A 20376-nucleotide genomic window follows, 5' to 3' on the forward strand; every position below is an offset into this window, starting at 1 on the left:
GCATTGGCCAGTGTTTCAGCATAGTATTGTGATATTTGATCTTACAACCCCAGCTTCTTGATGGATTTGAATCGTCAATAATTTCACATTTTAAAAAGGCAACAAAAAAGAGCCAAACCAACCAAACAACACATATGACCACGGAACAGAAAGCACCTTTTGCGGATTTTTAAGCGGGGCTCGCGGTTCCTGGGGGTCCAGCACACGACCGCAGGGAGCCGAGGCTGCTGAGCGGACAGCGCGGAGCCCTCCGCTCCGGGCTCCGTGGCAGCCGTGCCCGCGGGCCGCTGCTGGCCGCTGCCCGGCCGCAAGCGGGGCCGTCCCCGGGCCGGGGCCGCCTCCGGGGCGGGCGGGGGCGGTGCCCGTGGCCTCCTACAAAGGGCCGTGCGCGGCACAACAAGCGGCCCGAAGGCGCTGCTCCTCCGGTAGCAGCGGCTTGCAGAGCGAGCCGGGCGTCGCGCGGCGCTCGGCCTCTTCGCGGCGGAGCGTCCCCAGCCGCCCGCGGCGCATAAGGCTAAGGCTTTCCGACTTCAGCTACAGTGCTAGCTAAGTCGGGGAAGGCAACACGGAGCGAAGCCGCGCGTCCTCCCGCCTCCTCTCGGCATCGGGCTGTGGCAGCGGCTGAGCGGGCCAGCATGGCGCGGGGAGCGGAGCCGGCGGGCGAGCGGCGGCCCTGCGGTCAGTGCGCGGCGGCGGAGCGGCCGGGCCGCCTCCGGCCGGGTGCCCGGGTGGGGGGCGAGGGGCCCCGCCGAGGCTGCTGCGCGGCGGCCGCGGGCTCCGGCGCGGCGGCTGCTGCCCCAAAACGCGGCGCGTCCCGGGGGCGGCTTCCTCTGGAAAACGATATTGGGCTCCTCCACGGCAGCGAGTAGTACGCGGCGTGTAGCGAAATGCAGTGGATGTGCGCGAATCTCCTTTAGCATTTGTTTCTTATTTCTCGTTTAGGATCTGTGGTTGCCTATTTTACATCTGCAAAGTTTCTTCTTTATCTTGGACATGCACTGTCCACTTGGGTAAGTAAAATATTGGCCTCGTAGAAGTAGAATTTTATTAATCTAGCAGTGCCTTACCTAAACATTAGTGGTACTTTTCAAAAAATCTTCGGAAAATAGCACACTGCCACAGAGGTATCATTACAGCGCCTTGCTGTTAAAAGTCTTCATAATCTTTACATGATATGTTGCAGTAGATTTAGTTTTTGTTAGTGCAGAGTAGTGTAGTACTCAATTTTCTGAGGGCCTAGTTCTGTACCTCTCTGTGCTTTTATGTGACTACAGAACTAGGGGGACTCCTTCAAGAGTAAGTTCTGAGAGAAAGAAATGAAGCATAGTCCATAGCAGAATGAAAGATAGTCTGTTGCAATGTGTATTTGAAAGACTTGTACACTTACTATGCTCACTAATGGGAAATACTTAGTGTTTACAATGGGCCCATTACTACCTGTTGATAGTGTTGGATGTCTTTTTCTGTTGAAATATTTGCCTTCTGAAATGCTTTCCTTCTGTACTAAAGTAGCTCACTATGTCAGTTTTTAATCACTTCAAAGATGCTAAAAAATTCTGAAAATTGAACTAAAAGTAGACAATCTGGTTCTATATCATATAATAAAACTAAGAATATATGTGTCTCGTAATACAATCTTAAGTCTCCATCCATTGGCTCGATTCAAAAAGAAGTGCAAAGTTGCCTCCCTAATATGCTCGGGTTTATCTTTAGTCCTGGATTTGGACAGGTTTAATGTGTGTTTTGTATAGCATTGAACAAATGGCTGATATAGAGTTACAACATTGCGGGCATAACTCTGGCAGCTCTTTGCTTTCACTAACCTGAAAGGTCATATTGATGTTTCTGTTAATGGAAGAAGGCTTGGAATGGTATCAAATGCTTGTTTAAACAAATGCAATGTTTTAGCAAATACTAATATTACTGAAGGAGCTATGTGGTGATATTTGCATTTGGTTCACTGCTTTGGAGAGGCCAGGGTTGTTACCTGCAACAGTTTTTGTCAGTAGTGCCCACGAAGTGTTGAACTGGCAATTTGGCCAACCCTGCTGGCCCCTCCCTGCCAAGCGCTTTGGAGCTCAGCAGTGGGACTGCTCGCAGTACATGAGTAAAGGTGGCAGAGCAGCGTTTGAAAACCGTGTCACACACCATAAAAAAAATTAGACTGCAAGATTCCTCTTCAGATGTTCAGCAGTATTCATAGTACACTCCTTGTTCCAGCGTGTTTTGTACTGAAAATCTTGACTCAAAAAACCCAACCAAACCTGCTGAAACAACAGAAGTGTGGCATATTTTGACAGAACTGGCTGTAGGACTGCACCTTCTGTGTCTTGTAAACTTTAGTGTGCCTAGTCTGAATGTTTTTGCGAACAGGAACAATAAACAAGCATTTTGATTTTCAGAACTCAGTATATCATTTTTGTTCTAAAATGGCTATGTTCATAATACAGAACCTGATGGAAATGTGGTTTTGCTGTAATTGAGAGAGCTAATTTGGTTTCTATGTTACTAAGCCATTCCTAAATACAGCGAGAACCTGTAAATGATTAAACATGTCACATCCCGACAAATGTTCAGGTTTGAACAAAGTCTAGACTATGTCTTAGGCTCTTGTTCAGTAAAGCATTTAGATGTGTGCTTGGCCTGTGTGATCTTGATAGGATGGACTGCACTGCTGGAGTCTCACACCTGTAGCTATTGCCTTTGTTTTAATTCATTGCTGTCTATCACTTTTCAGTAAAGAAAGGACAGGATGGAGCTGTGTTCTGCTTGTTGGTGCCGGGCCTAGTGCTCGCCCGGTGGCCGCTTGTAACTTCCTGGTCTTACCTGTGTCACTCGGGCCTCAGGAGGCCTGTAGGTAGTATCCTGGCTAATGCATGACCTGAGGGCTTCAGGTCTGAGATGGGATTGTATACGTTGTCTGAGATTACTATAATGACGGAAGAGCAATAACAGACTTTAAATTGGTGAGGCTAAACAGCTGTAGTTAGTTATTTGAAAGAGTTGAAAGTGTCTGAGACACTTTAAAATGGTATTAAGTATATATGATCAAAGATTTGCCCATTTTTGAAGGCAATATTTACTGTTTAAATTTCAGTAGATTGTAGCTTGAAATCACATACCTGCTTCAAACCTCTGTAATTCACTAATACCGTTCTTCTGTGACACTAATTTATCTTTGCTTGTTCTTTATGGTTTTCAGTTCTTGAAAGAAACTCATGCTTCCAGGTCAGAGCAGCTTTAGTTACCCCCCAAATTATTTGTGTGGTTTGGCCTGATCAAAATACTCTGGGTAAATGTGTTGGGTAAGGTTGGAAAGAGTTCACAGGCTCCTTAAATGAATTGTATAGCAAAATCATGATCTCACTGGAGTGAAAGGAATCTTCCTCTGTGGTTCAGGTGAGATCAGGTTTTTCACTCTGACAGCAGTGGCTGCCACTGACTTTGACATATGTATACTTCTTTAAAGACATCTTCTTCATCTTGCCAGAATTCAGTTACTGAAATATCTCTGCATTAAAAAAAATCTGTTACGAAATTTTGATATGAAAGTACTCTTTTGGCTTATTTTTCTAGCTTAATAAACAGTTACCCAGAGTAATCAAAACTTAGTTAATCTACCTGCATATATTTTAAGTAAAATTCAGTAAAGAGGTACCTTGGGTCATACCAAGTTTCAGTGAATGTTAGACTTGGGATATTATATCCCTGTGTTTTCATTTGTGCAATACTTTCTTACATACTTTACTAACTATGGAATAAAAGTGGAACATATTTTACAGAAGACTTTCGGTGTCTCTGGAGAGTGAAAATTTGTTTATTACATTTGAGAGGACACATCTAAGCTGATCATGCTTATATTTGCATTTTTTTCATCGGTTTTAATTGGAAAACACAGAAAATACCCAGAGTTTTTCCTTGAGCAAGTGAGATTTTGTTCCCACATGATTGGGATGTAATTATTTTTCTGCCTCTGGTTAAGGAAACAAATATGAATGTTTACACATTACAATGTTTGAAGAAACCTCACTCGGAGAACTTCAATAACATTAAAAGGCAAATAGTTTTTAATGTGTTTATGCTACACTGAAGACTTTAATCAAACTGCGGTTATTTTGACCCTCCAAATAGCATGCTTTTTATGTATCTCTTGATTACTGTGTTACATAATATGTCAGATTTGGCAGACTTGGCTTTTTTTGAAAGTGATTTTCTGTTATATCTCCCCCAGCCCTTTAGAATATTTGAAGTCCTTAGAAATTTGTGCTGTTTGCTGTATCGTGTAGAAATTTCTTACTTAAGATAATGCAGCAGAATAAAACAGTTTCATGTTCGGTTTATAGCAGACTAACATTAGAGACCCTTGTTAAAGAAACTATGTGCCCTAGAATAGTATCAATGATTTCTGTTCGTCTGCTTTGTTCTTGATTACACGAAGCAGTTTCAGTAGTGCATTTCTTGCAATATGTCTAAAAATAAAGTGAGATGTGACTCCTTTCATGTGACAACATAAAAACTTTGGAGTATTCATTAGCAAGCCACAGGTCTGTTTGGTAGCAAATCTAAAAATGTTTTCAGTAGTATGGAAATTACTTCACTTGGACACATTTAGCATTTTTGGCTTTTTTTTTTTAATATGTAGTAAGTGGTATCAGAACTTGAATTCTGTATTCTAAGCACTGGCTTGAACTAGTAATAGGCTAAAGAGGTTGATCTAGGAATGCGTTTACAATAGGTTAAACTAGCTCTGATACTCTGCCTCTTAGTAATATGCCAGTGCTTAAGTCCCTTGACTTCAGAAAGGTCAGTTAACATTTAGGACAACACCTTCCTTGATTTACTCATGTCTATCCCAAATAGTATTATGACTGACTTTGACTTGACTGGCTCTTGTATTTTAAAGTAGCGTTTAAGCTTTGATCATCTGGGAACATACTGCTGTCTTGAAAAGTTATTTAAATAGTATTGTTAATCTACAAACTTGCTAATATTTGGTCTATCCTGGAGAATCTATGTAAGCTTTTGGAGGCTTGTTGGATGTGGCTGCTAACAGCCTTTGTCCTGTAATATTATAATAGAAAAAAGTAATGCTGTGTATGTACTCTCTGTTCCTCTTCAAGGGAGATCGTATGTGGCATTTTGCCGTGTCTGTGTTCCTGGTTGAACTGTACGGCAACAGTTTACTCCTGACTGCAGTCTATGGACTGGTAGTGGCGGGATCCGTTCTTCTCCTGGGAGCCATTATTGGAGACTGGGTGGACAAGAACTCCAGGCTCAAAGGTTAGACGCCTAGAGCAGGTTATTTACGTAAGGATAGATCAAATTAATGTGGAAAGATAAAGCTGTTGGAGTTCACTCCTCAAGTCAAATACAATAATGGAGCTTGCTTAGTTTCTTTAAGAAGAGTAGTGTTTCAGAGTGGTAATGGTTATGCAAAGATAGTGTCAAATACAGGAGGAAAACAGTTTTGTCGTGGTATGTCTACTACTCAGGCTAAACCTGTATAATACATAAAGATGCACAGAAATGCAAAAGGTAAAACACATAACTTTAAGAACTACAAAGTTCTTTACAGTGTAATACTAATATACACTCGTGTTATTTGTCTTCTGTCTGGATACAAACATCTTCCACTTAATTGTAAACACACACTGCATTTTCTTAATACATGTCTTAAATATGTATGCTCTAGTTTGTTTTATAAATAACATGGCATCAAGGTCTTCATACACGTTTTTACTTCCAAAGAGTTTACAAAATAGCATCACTTCCATGGTACATTGAACATGCATTTGAGAGACTCAAGCAAAGTCTTGTTTTTACCCCTTCAAAAATAGTGTCAGCGTTTAAACAAGTACAGTTGGATTTTGAGAAAAGACCTACTGAGAGATCTGAATTGTTAAGATCTGTGGAGTTAGATATTAATTTGTTTCTCTAAGACAATGGGAGATTCAAAATATAATATAAAGTCTAGTTTTACCACTTGTATTTTAGGGAGAGAATAGGAAAGTAAAATAAAGAATCTGTGCATGTTCCTGAATTACAACCTCCTTAACTTATAGTTGGCTCGTTCTTATGTCATAACTGTTGCTCTCTGTTTTGATTTAAAACAGTGGCCCAGACATCCTTGGTGGTACAGAATGCATCTGTCATCCTGTGTGGTATTATCCTGATGATTGTCTTCTTGTTTAAGACACAGCTTTTGACCTTGTACCATGGGTGGCTTCTTGTGAGTGCTTGAATTTGTTAATAAGGAATTAACTTAAAAAGAAACTTTGGGGAGTGTGGGAGACAAATTAATTGTTGTTTTTTCTCGTCTGTTTAGACATTCCTATGGGCTAAAACTGGCCAATGAAACTTTGAGCTAGTTGGGTAAACAGAGGTGTTTGTTTTCTGTCAGGAATTGTAAAGCAGACTTGGTCTCGTTTTGACAGAAAAAAAATAACACTAAAATATATGGATTTAAATGTAAAAGTGTCTTTCCTGGTTGTACAGGGTAGGAGTGGAGATCTCCCTTCATCAATTTTCTCATATTGTAACTTTTTCCCTCCGTTTCTCTAGACGCTGTGCTATATCCTGGTTATCACAATAGCAAATATTGCCAATTTGGCCAGCACTGCCACAGCGATCACAATTCAGAGGGACTGGATTGTTGTGGTTGCGGGGGAAGACAGAAGCAAACTGGCAGGTGAAATATGTTGCCTTTTTAATACTTCAAATGTCTTTCCAAGCTTGATTTTTAGAGTAGAGTTTGACAGAGTTCAGCACATCTTTGACAGATATTGTGAGGAAACACTTGGTAAAAAGGGCAGCCTTTATTTTCCTCTTCCCTGCTATGAACTCCACTTACTGGGATTAGAAATTACTGTTGTGATTACAGTTCAGTTAGGCATCCCTAAACTTTTGTCTTCCTTTTAGTCCTACTGCAGCTCTGTCAGGAAAACTTTATTCTTGCTGAACAAATAAACATACACCACGCTCTTAAATCGAATAACCAGTGTTTAATAGAAAAACTATTTAACTTTCAGGCACTTAAAGCCAAGTGTTGCAATACTTTATTTTTAGGTCCCTGGAATGAAACAGAAAACTATTGCGTAACTGGGCTCCTCACACAGGGATCAAAGAAAGGGGTACATGAGAATGAAGTCCAGAACAGTGAAGTAGGTGGATCAGGAAATTGCCAGTAGGAAATGCTGTGCATGCAGATATATTTGAAATCTTGTACTTCTCTAGCGTTAGATGTCTAACTCAGAGTTGTGAATGCTTTTCTTCACTTGGAACTGAAAGCTCTGTATTCCTTTGACATCTGATAACCTTTGGTATTAGACTACAGACTCAAACTTTTTTGCCTGCTAAAAATTTTTCTTTTTCCCTCTTTCTTGCACAGTGGCATGGCATTATTAGGAGAGAGAATGAGTTCCCATTCCCATTCTGCTAGAGCTTGGTGGTCATGACACTACTTGGATGCGAGAGATTGTTTGGGATCCTCCCTAGGGATCCATTGGACCTGACTGTCCTTTGCTGCAGGGTTCTCCTCACTGCAAGGCCATTCACACCAAGGGGTGGATGATTGATCTTCGGCTAAAATACTGCTCTGTATCAGTGTGGAAAGTGGCATCTTTTGTGATGGAATGTGGGCTGGCTATGTGGGCTCTGAATCAGCCCTATAAGCGTAGTGAAGCCTTCTCAGATAGAGGAACTGATACTGAAGTGCAAACAAGCACAGAGCAGCTTAACGTTACCAAGACATTTATAACTTACTTTAGTAACTCTGGGGCTGAAGTTTTAAGTCTGACACTTGTGGAGTTTAGATACCTCCAGGCATAGACAGCATTTCAGCTTCTGGACTCTAATTTTATATGAAGCTGCCTAAATTGCCCATAAAGTTCAGTTTACATGCCAGAGTACTTTTAGGGTTTTGAATTGTATATTGCAGATTTATTTTTTTGTTTATCTCCAATGAAGGAATCTTATCTCCCCCTCTCATCCAGGAGAGGCTAGTTCTTCATTAGATGCATTAAAATTGTCTTGCTTTCATTTCCCAGTATACAAATTTTCCACCATAGTATTTTGTTTTGACCTTGCAGTGCCTTTCTAGGTCATGACTTTTGTAGAGCTTCAGTCCGGGTTAACTTTCTTAATGTGTGTGAATCACAAGTAGAAAAATATCTTCTATCTGTAGAAGCCTTTACGTTCTAATGGTTCTCATTAACCTTTCTTCTTGTGCCAGATCTTATTCAGCAAATTGTCTCCCCAATCCTTGTACTACTTACTACAGATAAGGTACAGACCACACCTGCAGAGAGAGAACTGCTGCATGGGAGGCAGTCCTGCCTCTGTACTGCTTCATGATCTCAGACAGAGTTACATGACTGCTTACATTCTGCACTGAAAAATCAGGCGAGAGGTTTCTCTAAATCCTCATATAACATAAAAACAAACAAAAAACCCCACTGAACTAAGCACCTTAGTTCAACAGATCTATCTAAAGGATCTCTTCCAGGCTGAATAAGGTGGTTATGTGTTTGATCATAATTTAATCTGGAGTCTGTTGAAGTGACTTGACTTAAAAAATTAAATGCCAGCATTGACTTTGCAGCAAATACTGTTGTCTGTCTCTGTGCTGTTACCTTTTCTGGAAGAAGAGCCTTAGTTAAATAAGCTGGTGGAATAGAGAAATAAAAAATTGCCTTGGCTTCCCTTTCTTCATTGTCCTTGATAATTTTTCCATTCCCTCTTGCTTTGTACTTGCCCTGAGTGGCAATACTAGCCTTCCTCAAGTAACTCAAAGCTTAGTTCTTGGAATTTCTAAAAGCAAATATCATGTAAGTAGCTAACTTACTCATCTTAGTCAAATAATTAACATTGAATTGACTTTGAATTCTAAATAGAGTAACTGAGGTTTTTTTGAATGGCAAGGAGTAATTCTCTGCAGATTCAGAAAATCAGCTTCAGGCTGGTATGCAGTTTCACTTGCCCTTCAAAAGCTCTGATTTCATAAGACTCCAATATGGGCTTGAGATGTACTTCAAAGCAGCCTGAAGCCCTGATGTGCAAATGCAATGAGTGTCTAGCAACTGCTAGGGGTGGAACAGTGGCACCACTAATTGGAAACTTGCAGGAGCCCAGGGGGTACAATGATACTAAAGCAGGTAGGATTGGGGAGGGTGAGACATCCCCTACCAGCAAATGGAAGATGCATTCAAAACAAGTATGCCCTTCTTAGCATGGCCATAAATATAAAAATGTGGAACAGAAAGGAGTGAGGACTTTGCTCAGGAAGTTCTGAGACTGGTTCATGGCACCTGTAGGCAATGTGACTCAATAAGGAAATTTAAAGCCATTTCAAAGGTCTGCTGCTATCATGGTGGGTACTGTGGTCACCAGTTATTAGAAGTAAATGGAGGAGATTAAGAAACACAGGGTCCAGTATTGGGAGACAGCAGTCACTAAAATTATCTTTACAGGAAAGAATTCCACCATCTGAGATTCCTTGTAATGTCTGGAGTTGTGTGTGCTGGGTTTGAATGTTAGAGATAAGCTTAGGCGTCCATAATGTCACTAGGATGTAAGGGTAATCCGATCTCATGACTGACAGTTTTACCTGCAGGAGTTACACTTCCACTGTAAACCCAACATGCTAAACCTCGAGGACCTCATGCAGGCACAAGTGGCAGGAGTAGGAATTTGGCTTACAAACACCTTGGTTGGTCCCAGTAGACTTGGAATGTTCTAAAGGTGCCTCTGGTTAGCAGTCTAACTCCTGTTGGAACCACTGCCAGCTGGAGCAAGACTTAATTCTGTCTATTTGTCTCCATTGTCAAATTATGTTAGTGAATATTTCATTGTAAGTGTTCAGCAATTGCTTCATATCATCAAATCATTTCTGACAGATATGAATGCCACAATAAGAAGAATTGATCAGTTGACCAATATCTTGGCCCCGATGGCAGTTGGTCAAATAATGACATTTGGCTCCCCGATGATTGGCTGTGGATTCATTTCTGGCTGGAACCTGATGTCAATGTGTGTGGAATATCTGCTGCTCTGGAAGGTTTATCAGAAAACCCCTACTCTGGCTCTCAAATCTGGAAAAGTTGAAGAATCGGAACTGAAACAGCTGAATGTAAAGAAAGGTATTGAAAATACAAAAGTAACTGTTGAAATTCATGGTGTATTCACTGTATTGGTCAAAGTGAAGTAATATTGACATTTGTCTTCTCCAGACACTGCTTTTAGGCTATATAGCTTTCTACTCATAGCTTAAAGGTTTCAGCTATAGATACCAGAGACTGAGTAACAATACTTGTGCAGCTATTTGAGGAATCCTATAGAATGCAGCCAAAGAATGAATTCTCTCCTCTCAACTAATCTTTTAGAATAAATCTACTCTGTTTAGGACTGATCACAAGGAATGCTCCTGTCCACAGATACTATAGCTAATAAGCTGACAAAGCCTTTTGCTGTGTGGTGTCTGTAAGCAAAACAGCCTGTGTAGGACTCTTTCTTACTAAACTCATCTCTACTTATGCGTAGTACTAACAGGTTTTCAGAAGGCTGTAGAAGAGGTGGCAATATTTCTAGTCTGGAATGCTTCAGTGAGTTCCACATGCTGCTGGAAATAGTGGCGAGGAAAAAAAAAAATCTACTTCAACCTTCTGCTCTGCTTTCTTGGCCAAGCTGAACTACTGGGATTTGCAGTGTAGATGGCTATGACCATAAACAACCTTAAAATTGATATTAATGTTACTTTAGTCTTAATATCAGAAATTAAAATTGTTTCAGAAGCGGACTTTTGTTATGAAGTATTTGAAACATCAGATAGTGGAATGCAAAACTTAAACATTTTCCTGTTTGTTTGGTTTTTTTTAAGGTCACAGTATGTGAATATTCCTGAAAGCTCAAGATATGGGCTCCTAGCTACAACATGTTGTGGGGGTTTTTTTGTTTATTTGGTTGGTTTTTTTGTTTGTTTTTTGGTTTTGTGGGGGTTTTTTGGGGGGGAGGGGGAAGGGGGTTGTTTTGTTTGTAAGAAAGTTTTTTTTAAAATCCTGTTATTTCTTTAAAAGCTAGCTTGCAATCTGTTCTTTGCTCAGTGTATAGTGAGATAGGAGACTGTTATTAAAAGTGCTAAAGAGATGTATCTTCTTTCCAGCCAGCAGGTTCATTGTGGTAATAGCTGGTCCAGTAAGCTACTGGGTTAGGCTGATGGCAGCCTAGGATAGGGGAGCAAGATAAAGAGCATAGAAGGCTCTATAGCTGTGTAACTGGCTCTTGAATGTTCCTGAAGACTGAAGCATTTAACAAATGTCAGCACGTAGGCAACATCTCTCAACCTTTGCTATTGCAGTATTCTGATGGCAATAGACTTGCATTTTTAAGAGTTGCAGAAATACTTCATGTGTCTCACTGCATCTGAAGTTTGTTTCAAACTTTACAGTGTAAAAACACTGCCCAGGCATCCAAATGTTCGTATAGTTTCTATCTGCATTACTAAATACTGCTGTGGGTTTTTTTTTTTTATTTTGGCTGGTTGTTCCACTGTGATGTGAGATATTGGCAGATGTTTAAGTATTCCTTACTTTCTGTGGGTAGTGCATTTACATACACAAAGCTATGTTAAAATGCCAACTAACATTGCCATTCATTAAACAAATAATGTATTCATGAAAATGGAGCATTCAGGCACAAGTCTATGGGAAAGAAGCAGGATATGTGTTCTTCTACCACAGTTCAATTAAAAAAGCAGGAGTTTAAATTGATAGGGATAAGCTTTACTTGATCTTACTATACAGGTGGGATTTAAGGACACTTCTAATATTTAAGTGATTAGGGGAAAGCTGATTGCGTAATTGAACTGATGCACTTTTGCAGCAGTGAACTTGTTGACTGCAAACAATTGTCTTGCAGTTTCTACTCTGCACTTTCCAGGCAGGAGTGTATCTAACAATGACATTTCTGTTTACAGAGAGTGACATGAAACCTGCTGAAGGAGTGCAGTTAATTGTTGAGAAAGATGTGACTGGCTTTGAGCCCCAGCAGGAGAAGGAAGTCGGCTGCGCTGCCCGGATGGCTGAGCCTTTCATCACGTTCCGTGATGGATGGGTTGCGTACTACAACCAGCCAGTGTTTCTTGCAGGCATGGGTCTTGCATTTTTGTATATGACTGTGCTGGGCTTTGACTGCATTACTACAGGCTATGCATATACTCAGGGTTTGAGTGGCTCTGTGCTAAGCCTCCTGATGGGTGCCTCGGCAGTCACAGGAATCATGGGAACAGTAGCTTTCACTTGGCTGCGTCGCAAATGTGGCCTGATTCGCACGGGCGTTATTTCTGGAGTTGCTCAATTTGCTTGTCTGGTCTTATGTGCCATCTCTGTATTCATGCCTGGAAGTCCTCTGGATTTGACTGTTTCCCCATTTGCTGACATCAGTGCCAGGCTGTTTGAAAGTGAGCCATTATCTACTTTAGCACCTCCAGAAGATAAGCCTGAAATGGTTTTTGCAACTGGAATGCCCAATTTGTTAAACGGGTCTACTACTCCTGCTAACAGCGACCCGGAGATGAGTCCTGAGCCTGTGCCTTTAATCTCTGTCAGTCTCCTGTTCGCAGGAGTCATTGCTGCTAGAGTTGGTAAGTATTATGTCTCTATTAAAATCTGATCCCTTGACTGCTTTTAATTCTAGAAATTACAGTGCCTGTCAACTAGATAAAAACCTGAGTTTAGAATTGGAGGCTACGGTTGAAGTGTTGTATCACATTTCTAACCCTTCACCTAAAAATGAAATGACCTTGCAATAGTATTGCCAGTGCGGAGACGGCAGTACTGATTTCTTGTATATCCTATATAACTAACAGGAGAAAAGTTACCAGATTTGGAGAGGAATGTAACTTTTTTGAATGCTCATCTCTAAATGATCTTCCGTCAACCAAATAAAACCATTTGTTAATAGGAAACAGAACTAAACACATCTGCTCTGAAAACCTTCGAACTTAAGATTTTACTAAATTAATCCATTCATTAAATTGTCTAACCTTTAGACTTGTGACCAACAAAGGAGTTTAGAGCAGAAACTTTGTTTTGGATGACAGCTTAATTTTTGAGGAGTTGCTTGTTAGTGTACTATTAGTACCTGTCAACAGATGTGGCAGTCCAATACGTAATGTAAAGAACAGCAATTCTCATCTGTGGAATTTCTGTACTCTTAATTTCTGAAGCTTTTGCTGAATTTTGGAGACAGAAAACACTTGATTCCTTGCATGAAAGACATGGACCTGTTGGAGAGGGTCCAGAGGAGGCCACCAAGATAATCAGAGGGCTGGAACAGCTCTGCTGTGAGGACAGGCTGAGAGAGTTGGGGTTGTCTGGCCTGGAGAAGAGAAGACTCTGGGGAGAGCTTGTTATGGCCTTTCCATACTTAAAAGGGGCCTGTAAGAAAGCTGGGGACAAAGTTTTTAGCAGGGCCTGTTGCAATAGGACAAGGGGTGATGGCTTTCAACTAAAGGAGGGGAGATTCAGGCTGGGCAGAAAGAAGACATTTTTGATACTGAGGATGGTGAAACACTGGCCCAGGTTGCCCAGAGAGGTGGTGGATGCCCCATCCCTGGAGACATCCCAGGCCAGGCTGGATGGGGCTCTGAGCAACCTGATCTGGGTGCAGATGTCCCTGCTTATGGCAGGGCTTGGACTGGATGAGCTTTGGAGGTCCCTTCAACCCAAACTGTTCTGTGATTCTATTAAGTTTGTTTGCAAGATAAACAAAACTGAATCATTAATAGACTAAAACAGTATAGAAGCTACTGTCAACTGAAACAGTTGTAAATTACTATGTATTCTATGTAGTTTAAAACTTTTTGTTTTTTGCAGACATCTTATGCAAGACTTAGCGATGGTAGCTAGCATCAGTACACTGTAAATAGCTGTAAGACAGCTATTCTAATAAGGAACAAACAAGCAAAACATTGTTAACTTAATAAACATGTTGAAGCAAGATGTGGCAGGCAAGTTAATGTGTCAAGCTGTATGTATTATTTCAGGAAATACTAGTAAAGGGAAATTAAATTGCTCCTGACTGTCAGTGTGAAATACATTGTAGTCTGACAGGAGGCTAGCTTGTTCCGTGCATTTTTTGATAGAAGTGTTTGCAAGTATGAATTGAATTGTGTCAGTAATGAAGGCTTAGCCCAGTTGTATGGATAACTGTTTTTTTTCTCCTAGGCCTTTGGTCCTTTGATTTGACTGTCACACAGTTGCTCCAAGAAAATGTGGCAGAATCTGAAAGAGGCATCATAAATGGTGTCCAGAACTCCATGAATTATCTTCTTGATTTGCTGCACTTCATCATGGTCATCTTGGCCCCAAACCCTGAAGCTTTTGGCTTATTGGTGCTTATTTCTGTGTCTTTTGTTGCAATGGGCCACATAATGTACTTCAGATTTGCCCAAAAAAGCTTGGGAAAACAACTTTTTCTTTGTTGCACTCCTGATCCCAAAGCAGTCTCTGACAGTTCACCACCTGGTAATACATCTACTGTCTGAAAGGATCCACTTCTCTTACTAACTTGCTACACAAATATAATGGTTTAACACACATACTGCCTTTTGTGACCCTGTCTGAGGTGTTTCTCTAGAGTTGAATGCATAATTTAGCTGTTTGAAGAAGCTGGCCCGAGACAGACAAAATTCATCTTGCAGTGACCCTGTAAAAATGTTTCCTGTTTGGCAGAGGACAGTGTAGTTGGATCTTGACAGCTGGAGTTTCAAAGGATCCCTGCAAGTTGTACATCTAATATTTGATCACAAAAATAACGTTGAATTTCTGTTGCTGACCCCCACAGTGGTACTGTTTAGTGGTTTTATGTACCCAGTTTGTTCGTGAATTCTGAACAATTCTTGTGCTCTTTGAGCAAAACAAGAGGGGTTTTTTTAGTTGCTTCAGGATAACTTGATATACAGTATTTGGTTTTGTGGGGTTTTTCTCTGGTTTTCCCTTACCACAAACAGTTCTGCTTCTCTATCTTAAATTGGTATGAACATCTTTCTTGGATTCCTGAAGCAGACACTTAAGTCCTGATACTTTCCCAAAATACCTTTCTAGTGTTTGATCTGTTTTGGTTTAACTTTACAGAAACGCCTCTTTTTGCATGTTTCCTTACAAATTAGACAAGTGCTAGGTACAAGATATTGTATTACACTTTTGATGCACTTCATAAAGTAAAACATAGTCTCATTTTAGCAGAAGCTGTTGATATAACATTATAAAGCATGGCTTTTCTAATTGCAAGTGACAGGTCTGCTCAGGTTTGTAGCAGAAAGTGTTAAGGTCAGGCGTACTAGTACGGAAAGATCAAGTCTAGGGCTTAGTGTTTTCCTCAGAGTACAAGCAGCTTTAGTTCATTTTGAATGCTATTGTTTTCAGAAACCTTGTTAAAACCTAATGTATTGGAAAACTTTGTATTCCAGGCAAAGTAGTAAAAAAGTGGATTGCTTGCATTTATCTGTTTTACATGTATGTGAATTTCGACTTAGTTTGTTCCACAGTAACTGCTAAGATGATGAGATGTTGGACTGTGTGGCCCTCTAAAGCAACTTCAGAGCAATGAAGACTGATTATACCCCTCTGATTTTCAAGAAGTTCTTGTGGGTTTTGGTTTTTTTGGTTGTTTGTTTACCCTGCATGTGTACTAACAGAGTATTTCCATAGTCATTAACCATATGTGCATTTTTGTGCAAACTACTCTATGCACTTGGCTTTCTCAGTAGTGTTGAACCCGGTGGTGTTCTGAGCTTTCTCATGGCATGACAATATGACTTCTAGAATTAAATATTTTTAAATGTTTATTTGCAAAATAAGTAGTATGCAAAACCATACATCAGCAACTTGTGAAAAGTACCCTCTATAACTTTTAAGTTTATTATTTTAGGTACTGTTCTTCACACAGTCATTGCGTTGCCAGACTTCAACCCTGGAATGTGTGTGAACTCCATTGACACTAAAGGCATTACACCAGGGGTGAGTCTAGGCCATTCATCTTAAAATTTGTAATGATTATATTGTATACCAAACTAAACAGAATGTAAAAAACCTCTAGTGGCTTTTTTCCTCAGACACACTATTTTCGTAACAGGAGTGAAAGTGAATGAATGGAAATACAATGTACACCCAGTGTACTTGTAGCCCTCAGTATTCAATAACTGGATATAACAATTTTTCTTCTCTAATGGACCAAACCTAATCGTTACTGCTATATTACTGAAAGTTTCTCAGGGATGTTTTCACTAGCTTTATAAGTGTTCATACTTTGACCAAGCTTTTGGACTTTGTTTTGATACAATAAAGCAAAATATGTAAATTAGAGTAGTTTTAAAATTTGTGACTCAATTCTGAGTGTCACTTCTTAAGGAAAAGGGAATTTTGCCATCAGCAGAATTTAAAAGATGACAATAAAACAAGCTTATCTAGATTCGTAGAACAAATATGCGCAAAGGATAGCCTACACAGTCTGTGATAAGTACACTAGTTAATAAAATACCTCTGATTTTCCAAATGTTTATGTGTATCTAGTCTAAATTGGGACCAGATTTTAATATTGCTGAACATAGACAAAGGTATCCCAAATGTCAGTGAATTCCTCTATTCTGCACTTTGAACATCTGAATGCCACTCTGTATATTGGACTCGCTGGTCGTCACGGAAGCAAAGCTGAAAATGCAGCTTCTCCTGGGCTGTCTGTAGCCTACAGCACCTGGTGTGCCTAAAGCCTCCTGCTGGAGCACTGAGCATCAGCCATCCCAGAGAGGATATACTCCTGAAGTCTAGAGAGCTCCAAAAACATATAGAGCTGGGAGCATACCATGTTCTCATCTGTTCCCAAAGTCTGGGTTTTGGTTTTGTGGTGTGTGGGTTGTGTTTTCCCCCCAAGAGCAATGCAGTATTATCTGAGTTGAATAACAATTTGTTTCATAAATAGTTCCACTAGATAGTGCAGTCTGCATCTCAAGCCAAAAAAAGTAGTATTGAGAGGGGGCTGGACCTTTGTATTTTGTACACATAGTGTTGCTGAGGTTTGTATGTGCAGATACACAGCTGGAAGGCAAGACAATCCTAAAAAAAGAAAGGTAGATGCTAGCTTTAAGAGGAGTGAGATCTAAATTGGAAATCCCGTATGCATTGGTCTGAGTCAGATGTCCAAAAATGTATGCTGCTTGAGCACAGCCCGTGTGTGTAAGTCTAAGATGTATGCAGACACCTGTACTGATAAGTGCTTTGAAGCAATGTGGAGCCTGAAGTCTTACTTAGCAGGACTTCAATTAAGTAAGCATTTTTGGCCTTATATTTATTTATTATTTTTAAATGTGTCCAATTTGGATGAAAACCGCCCTTAAAATGTACGCACTAGAAATCAATCTTACCAGAATAGCGTATTTTATTATACAACCTTATGCTGGACATAGTATTGATTTATGTATTACTGTTGTTAAAGCTGATGAATAAATTTGCATAAAAATTCATTTGTTCTGTATTATTCATTTGTGGGCATCTTGGTCTGTTAAATATAACATAGATCCTGTAGATGAAGGTTTTCTGTAGTGATAGGGTGGAAACTGCCATGAAGCACAAACAAATAGCATTGAGGAGGAAGCAAACAGCAAGTGGAGTAAAAGCCTTTAAATGACCTTATAGCTCTGTCTTTAGTGACCTGATTTTTATTTTCCATCCACAGTGGTAACTTAAGACACACTAGGTGAAGTTGTGGTCTTAACCTCAGCCCAGGACCAGCACTGGTGACATAGCAGTTTTGTGTATTGGTGTACTGAGCAACAAAGGCAAATTATTTTACATTCGCAGTCATCTTTTTATTGAATTTGAGATTATGGCCTTCTGTAGCAGCAACCTGTGGGTGCAAATGTGGTACTTTTAATATTCTGATTATAGTCTTGAGAATTACTTCAATTGAGTATTTTGTACAGGACTCAGTCTTGTTACAAGTATTTAAGATGTTTGCTTGATGACTCAGTCTTTGGAAGGATGCTGTGCTCATTCACTAGGATTTCTCTGAACAGATTCCTCTTTGAACTAGAGGTTTTCCTAGAAAAATACCTTTGTGTTGTCCCCTGTGATGTTATTGCCATGTTATTCCCTATAAGAATTAACCGATTGTTAACTACTAATAATTTTATTCCCATGTGGAAATTAGAATGTGGTGAGCTAAAACCACAGGCTTTATATGTATCTGAATTGGTAGAGTTAGGGTAAGGGATGTGCCTCCTTAATAGGACCTACCAAAATGTCAGTGTTGAAGTCAGATTACCAGTTCTCATTTTTAGGAATGTTTATCTCCTTCACTGCCACTTACGAACTTAAAGTGTTACAACACTGACTTGAAGATGTAATTATGCTGATCCACCCCTATAGGTAGGAAGAAAAGAATTGTGAATGGTATTGTGTAGCACACTTAGAGAATAAATAACACTTTTTTGAACTCGGTCCCTTCAATTTGAACTATTTTTGGTTTTTGTTCGTGAGAACTATCTTTTAGAAATTCCAAGAGTAAGTAGGTTCATATCTAGTAGTTTTAAATACTACAGTTACTGCTGTCTTTGCTTCTGTAAGATATATGGTGTGTATGTCACAGGTTAGCAGAGCTAGCTCATTTCCTTCAGAAGTTGGCTGAGTGTTTCCTTGGTGATCACTGTCAAAGGTAACATTTTCACATTGTACACTTCCTTCCTGCTGGACAGAGGCTTCTTCCAGAGCCTCCTACACAATAGTTTTCAAAATATATATTTAAACTCTTAATCTACAAAGGATCACAATTAATCAGTAATGCTTCATAAAGAAACCAAATGTTCTGTAATAGAAATAGGCAATTCCAGACTCAGTTAATTTCTACTGCTTTTTAGTATTGAAAATTAGCAGATATTACTGTCAATGCCAAGTCATAGGCTCTTCACGACTTTGAAACAATACAAGATTACAAGCAAACCGGTAAAGACTATTTCTGCTCGAATGCAACTAATAGACTTTGCTTTTTTTAGATCTATCACTGTAGAGATGATAATGCTTTCTTATCTTCAAGACTGACCTATTTTCAGGTCCTTCAGGAATATATTATGCTGTACTCTGTCTTTCTCAAGTGCTTAGCACTAGAGAAGCTAGTAGGGAGTATTAGAGTAGTAGTCCCTATTATCTTGTCCCCTGTACTCTCACATTCTTCTTCCTGCTTCTGGGTGCTGTTAACTGCATGGTCTGATAATCACTGTAGGATTAAAAGTATTTTTTTCCTGGAGTAAGACTGTGTCTTTAGCTTCTGCTTTAAGTAAGACAGACTATATTTTGCAACTCGAAAGGGCAGAAAAACAAACTAACAAGGATGTTTGCATAAAGGCTTTTGCAAAGTGCATGGACAAAGTGCACGCTGTTCAATAATGCTTTTTCAAATAACTTCAGCTTGTCCTTGTGCAAGTCAATATTTCTTTCTGGTTAAACTTTATTGCATTTGGTCACAAGAGAAGCATGCAACTATGTGCTTTCCACTCGTATTCTAGGTATAGAGTGATGGAGTAATCTGTTTTCACACATGCAGAGCTAAGAGTACTTAATCCTTTGTAAATGTGTGGGAGGTTGATTATGTTCAGAAAACCTGGTTCTCCTCCTTTGGCAGATAAGGGAAATACAATGTACAGTAGACACTGCTGTTAGAACTTCAATAATAACCTAAGCATAACACATCAAGACCAAAAAAAAAGGGGCAAAACATGAAAGCCTTTGTCCACTACAGCCAGGGAAAGGCCATGTACAGGATACCTGCCTCCCAGTGACACCATACCAGAGTCTGAAAAGAGGTTCTTCCCTGAGCAGCAGAACTACCAAAGCATGGTTTTTCCATATCTGTATGTCCTCGGTCTCTCCACACCCACAACTGCCATAACAGTAGCTCCTACCCCGTCTTGTGTAATCCTGGCTCTTCCACGAGGTCTCCTTGCAGTGTCCCCTCTCTTTTATCAGCAGAGCAGATGACCCTCAGGAGTGATCTGTGTTCCATGGGCCTGTGAGTGCTGCAGGACTGACAGGACAAACAGCACACACCAGACTTGTGCTTTTCCCTCTGAGGAGGGAAACACTTTCAGACTTCTACCCAGCTGCTGATTCTCACAAAACTGTTACACTTGATCTTTGAGACCTTTCTCTTTCATCATATGTAGATGGAATTAACCAAGTGGTTTGAAAGCTGGTTGTCAGGAAGTGGTGGAGGTGGCAGAGAATAGTGTGATTGCACAAGTCCTGTGTCCTTACAAAAAAATGGGTAAAAATGTGTTAATGCCTGTGATATGACTGTATGTCTATTGCCATTGTCTATGGTCCAGAAAAAAAA

General features: G+C 40.1%; 1 protein-coding gene across 1 annotated transcript; it reads left to right on the plus strand.

Moving 5' to 3' along the window:
- The first annotated feature begins 413 nt into the window (after positions 1-413).
- On the plus strand, positions 414-17510 carry SLC40A1 (solute carrier family 40 member 1). The gene is made up of 8 exons (XM_065637883.1): positions 414-678; positions 943-1010; positions 5121-5280; positions 6114-6229; positions 6562-6688; positions 9894-10136; positions 11969-12634; positions 14220-17510. Exons 1-8 carry the CDS (start codon positions 636-638, stop codon positions 14537-14539), a joined length of 1743 nt encoding a protein of 580 aa, XP_065493955.1. The 5' UTR covers positions 414-635; the 3' UTR covers positions 14540-17510.
- The last annotated feature ends 2866 nt before the right edge of the window (positions 17511-20376 follow it).

The sequence above is a fragment of the Caloenas nicobarica genome, chromosome 6, assembly GCF_036013445.1.
Source record: "Caloenas nicobarica isolate bCalNic1 chromosome 6, bCalNic1.hap1, whole genome shotgun sequence".
Lineage (NCBI taxonomy): Eukaryota > Metazoa > Chordata > Aves > Columbiformes > Columbidae > Caloenas > Caloenas nicobarica.

Excerpts from the sequence above, each read along its gene's own strand:
- SLC40A1 (XM_065637883.1), top strand. The coding sequence starts at position 636 with ATGGCGCGGGGAGCGGAGCCGGCGGGCGAGCGGCGGCCCTGCG. Across the intron at positions 679-942 it reads GGGCGAGCGGCGGCCCTGCG|GATCTGTGGTTGCCTATTTT; the intron begins GTCAGTGCGCGG and ends TTTCTCGTTTAG. Across the intron at positions 6,230-6,561 it reads TGTACCATGGGTGGCTTCTT|ACGCTGTGCTATATCCTGGT; the intron begins GTGAGTGCTTGA and ends CCGTTTCTCTAG.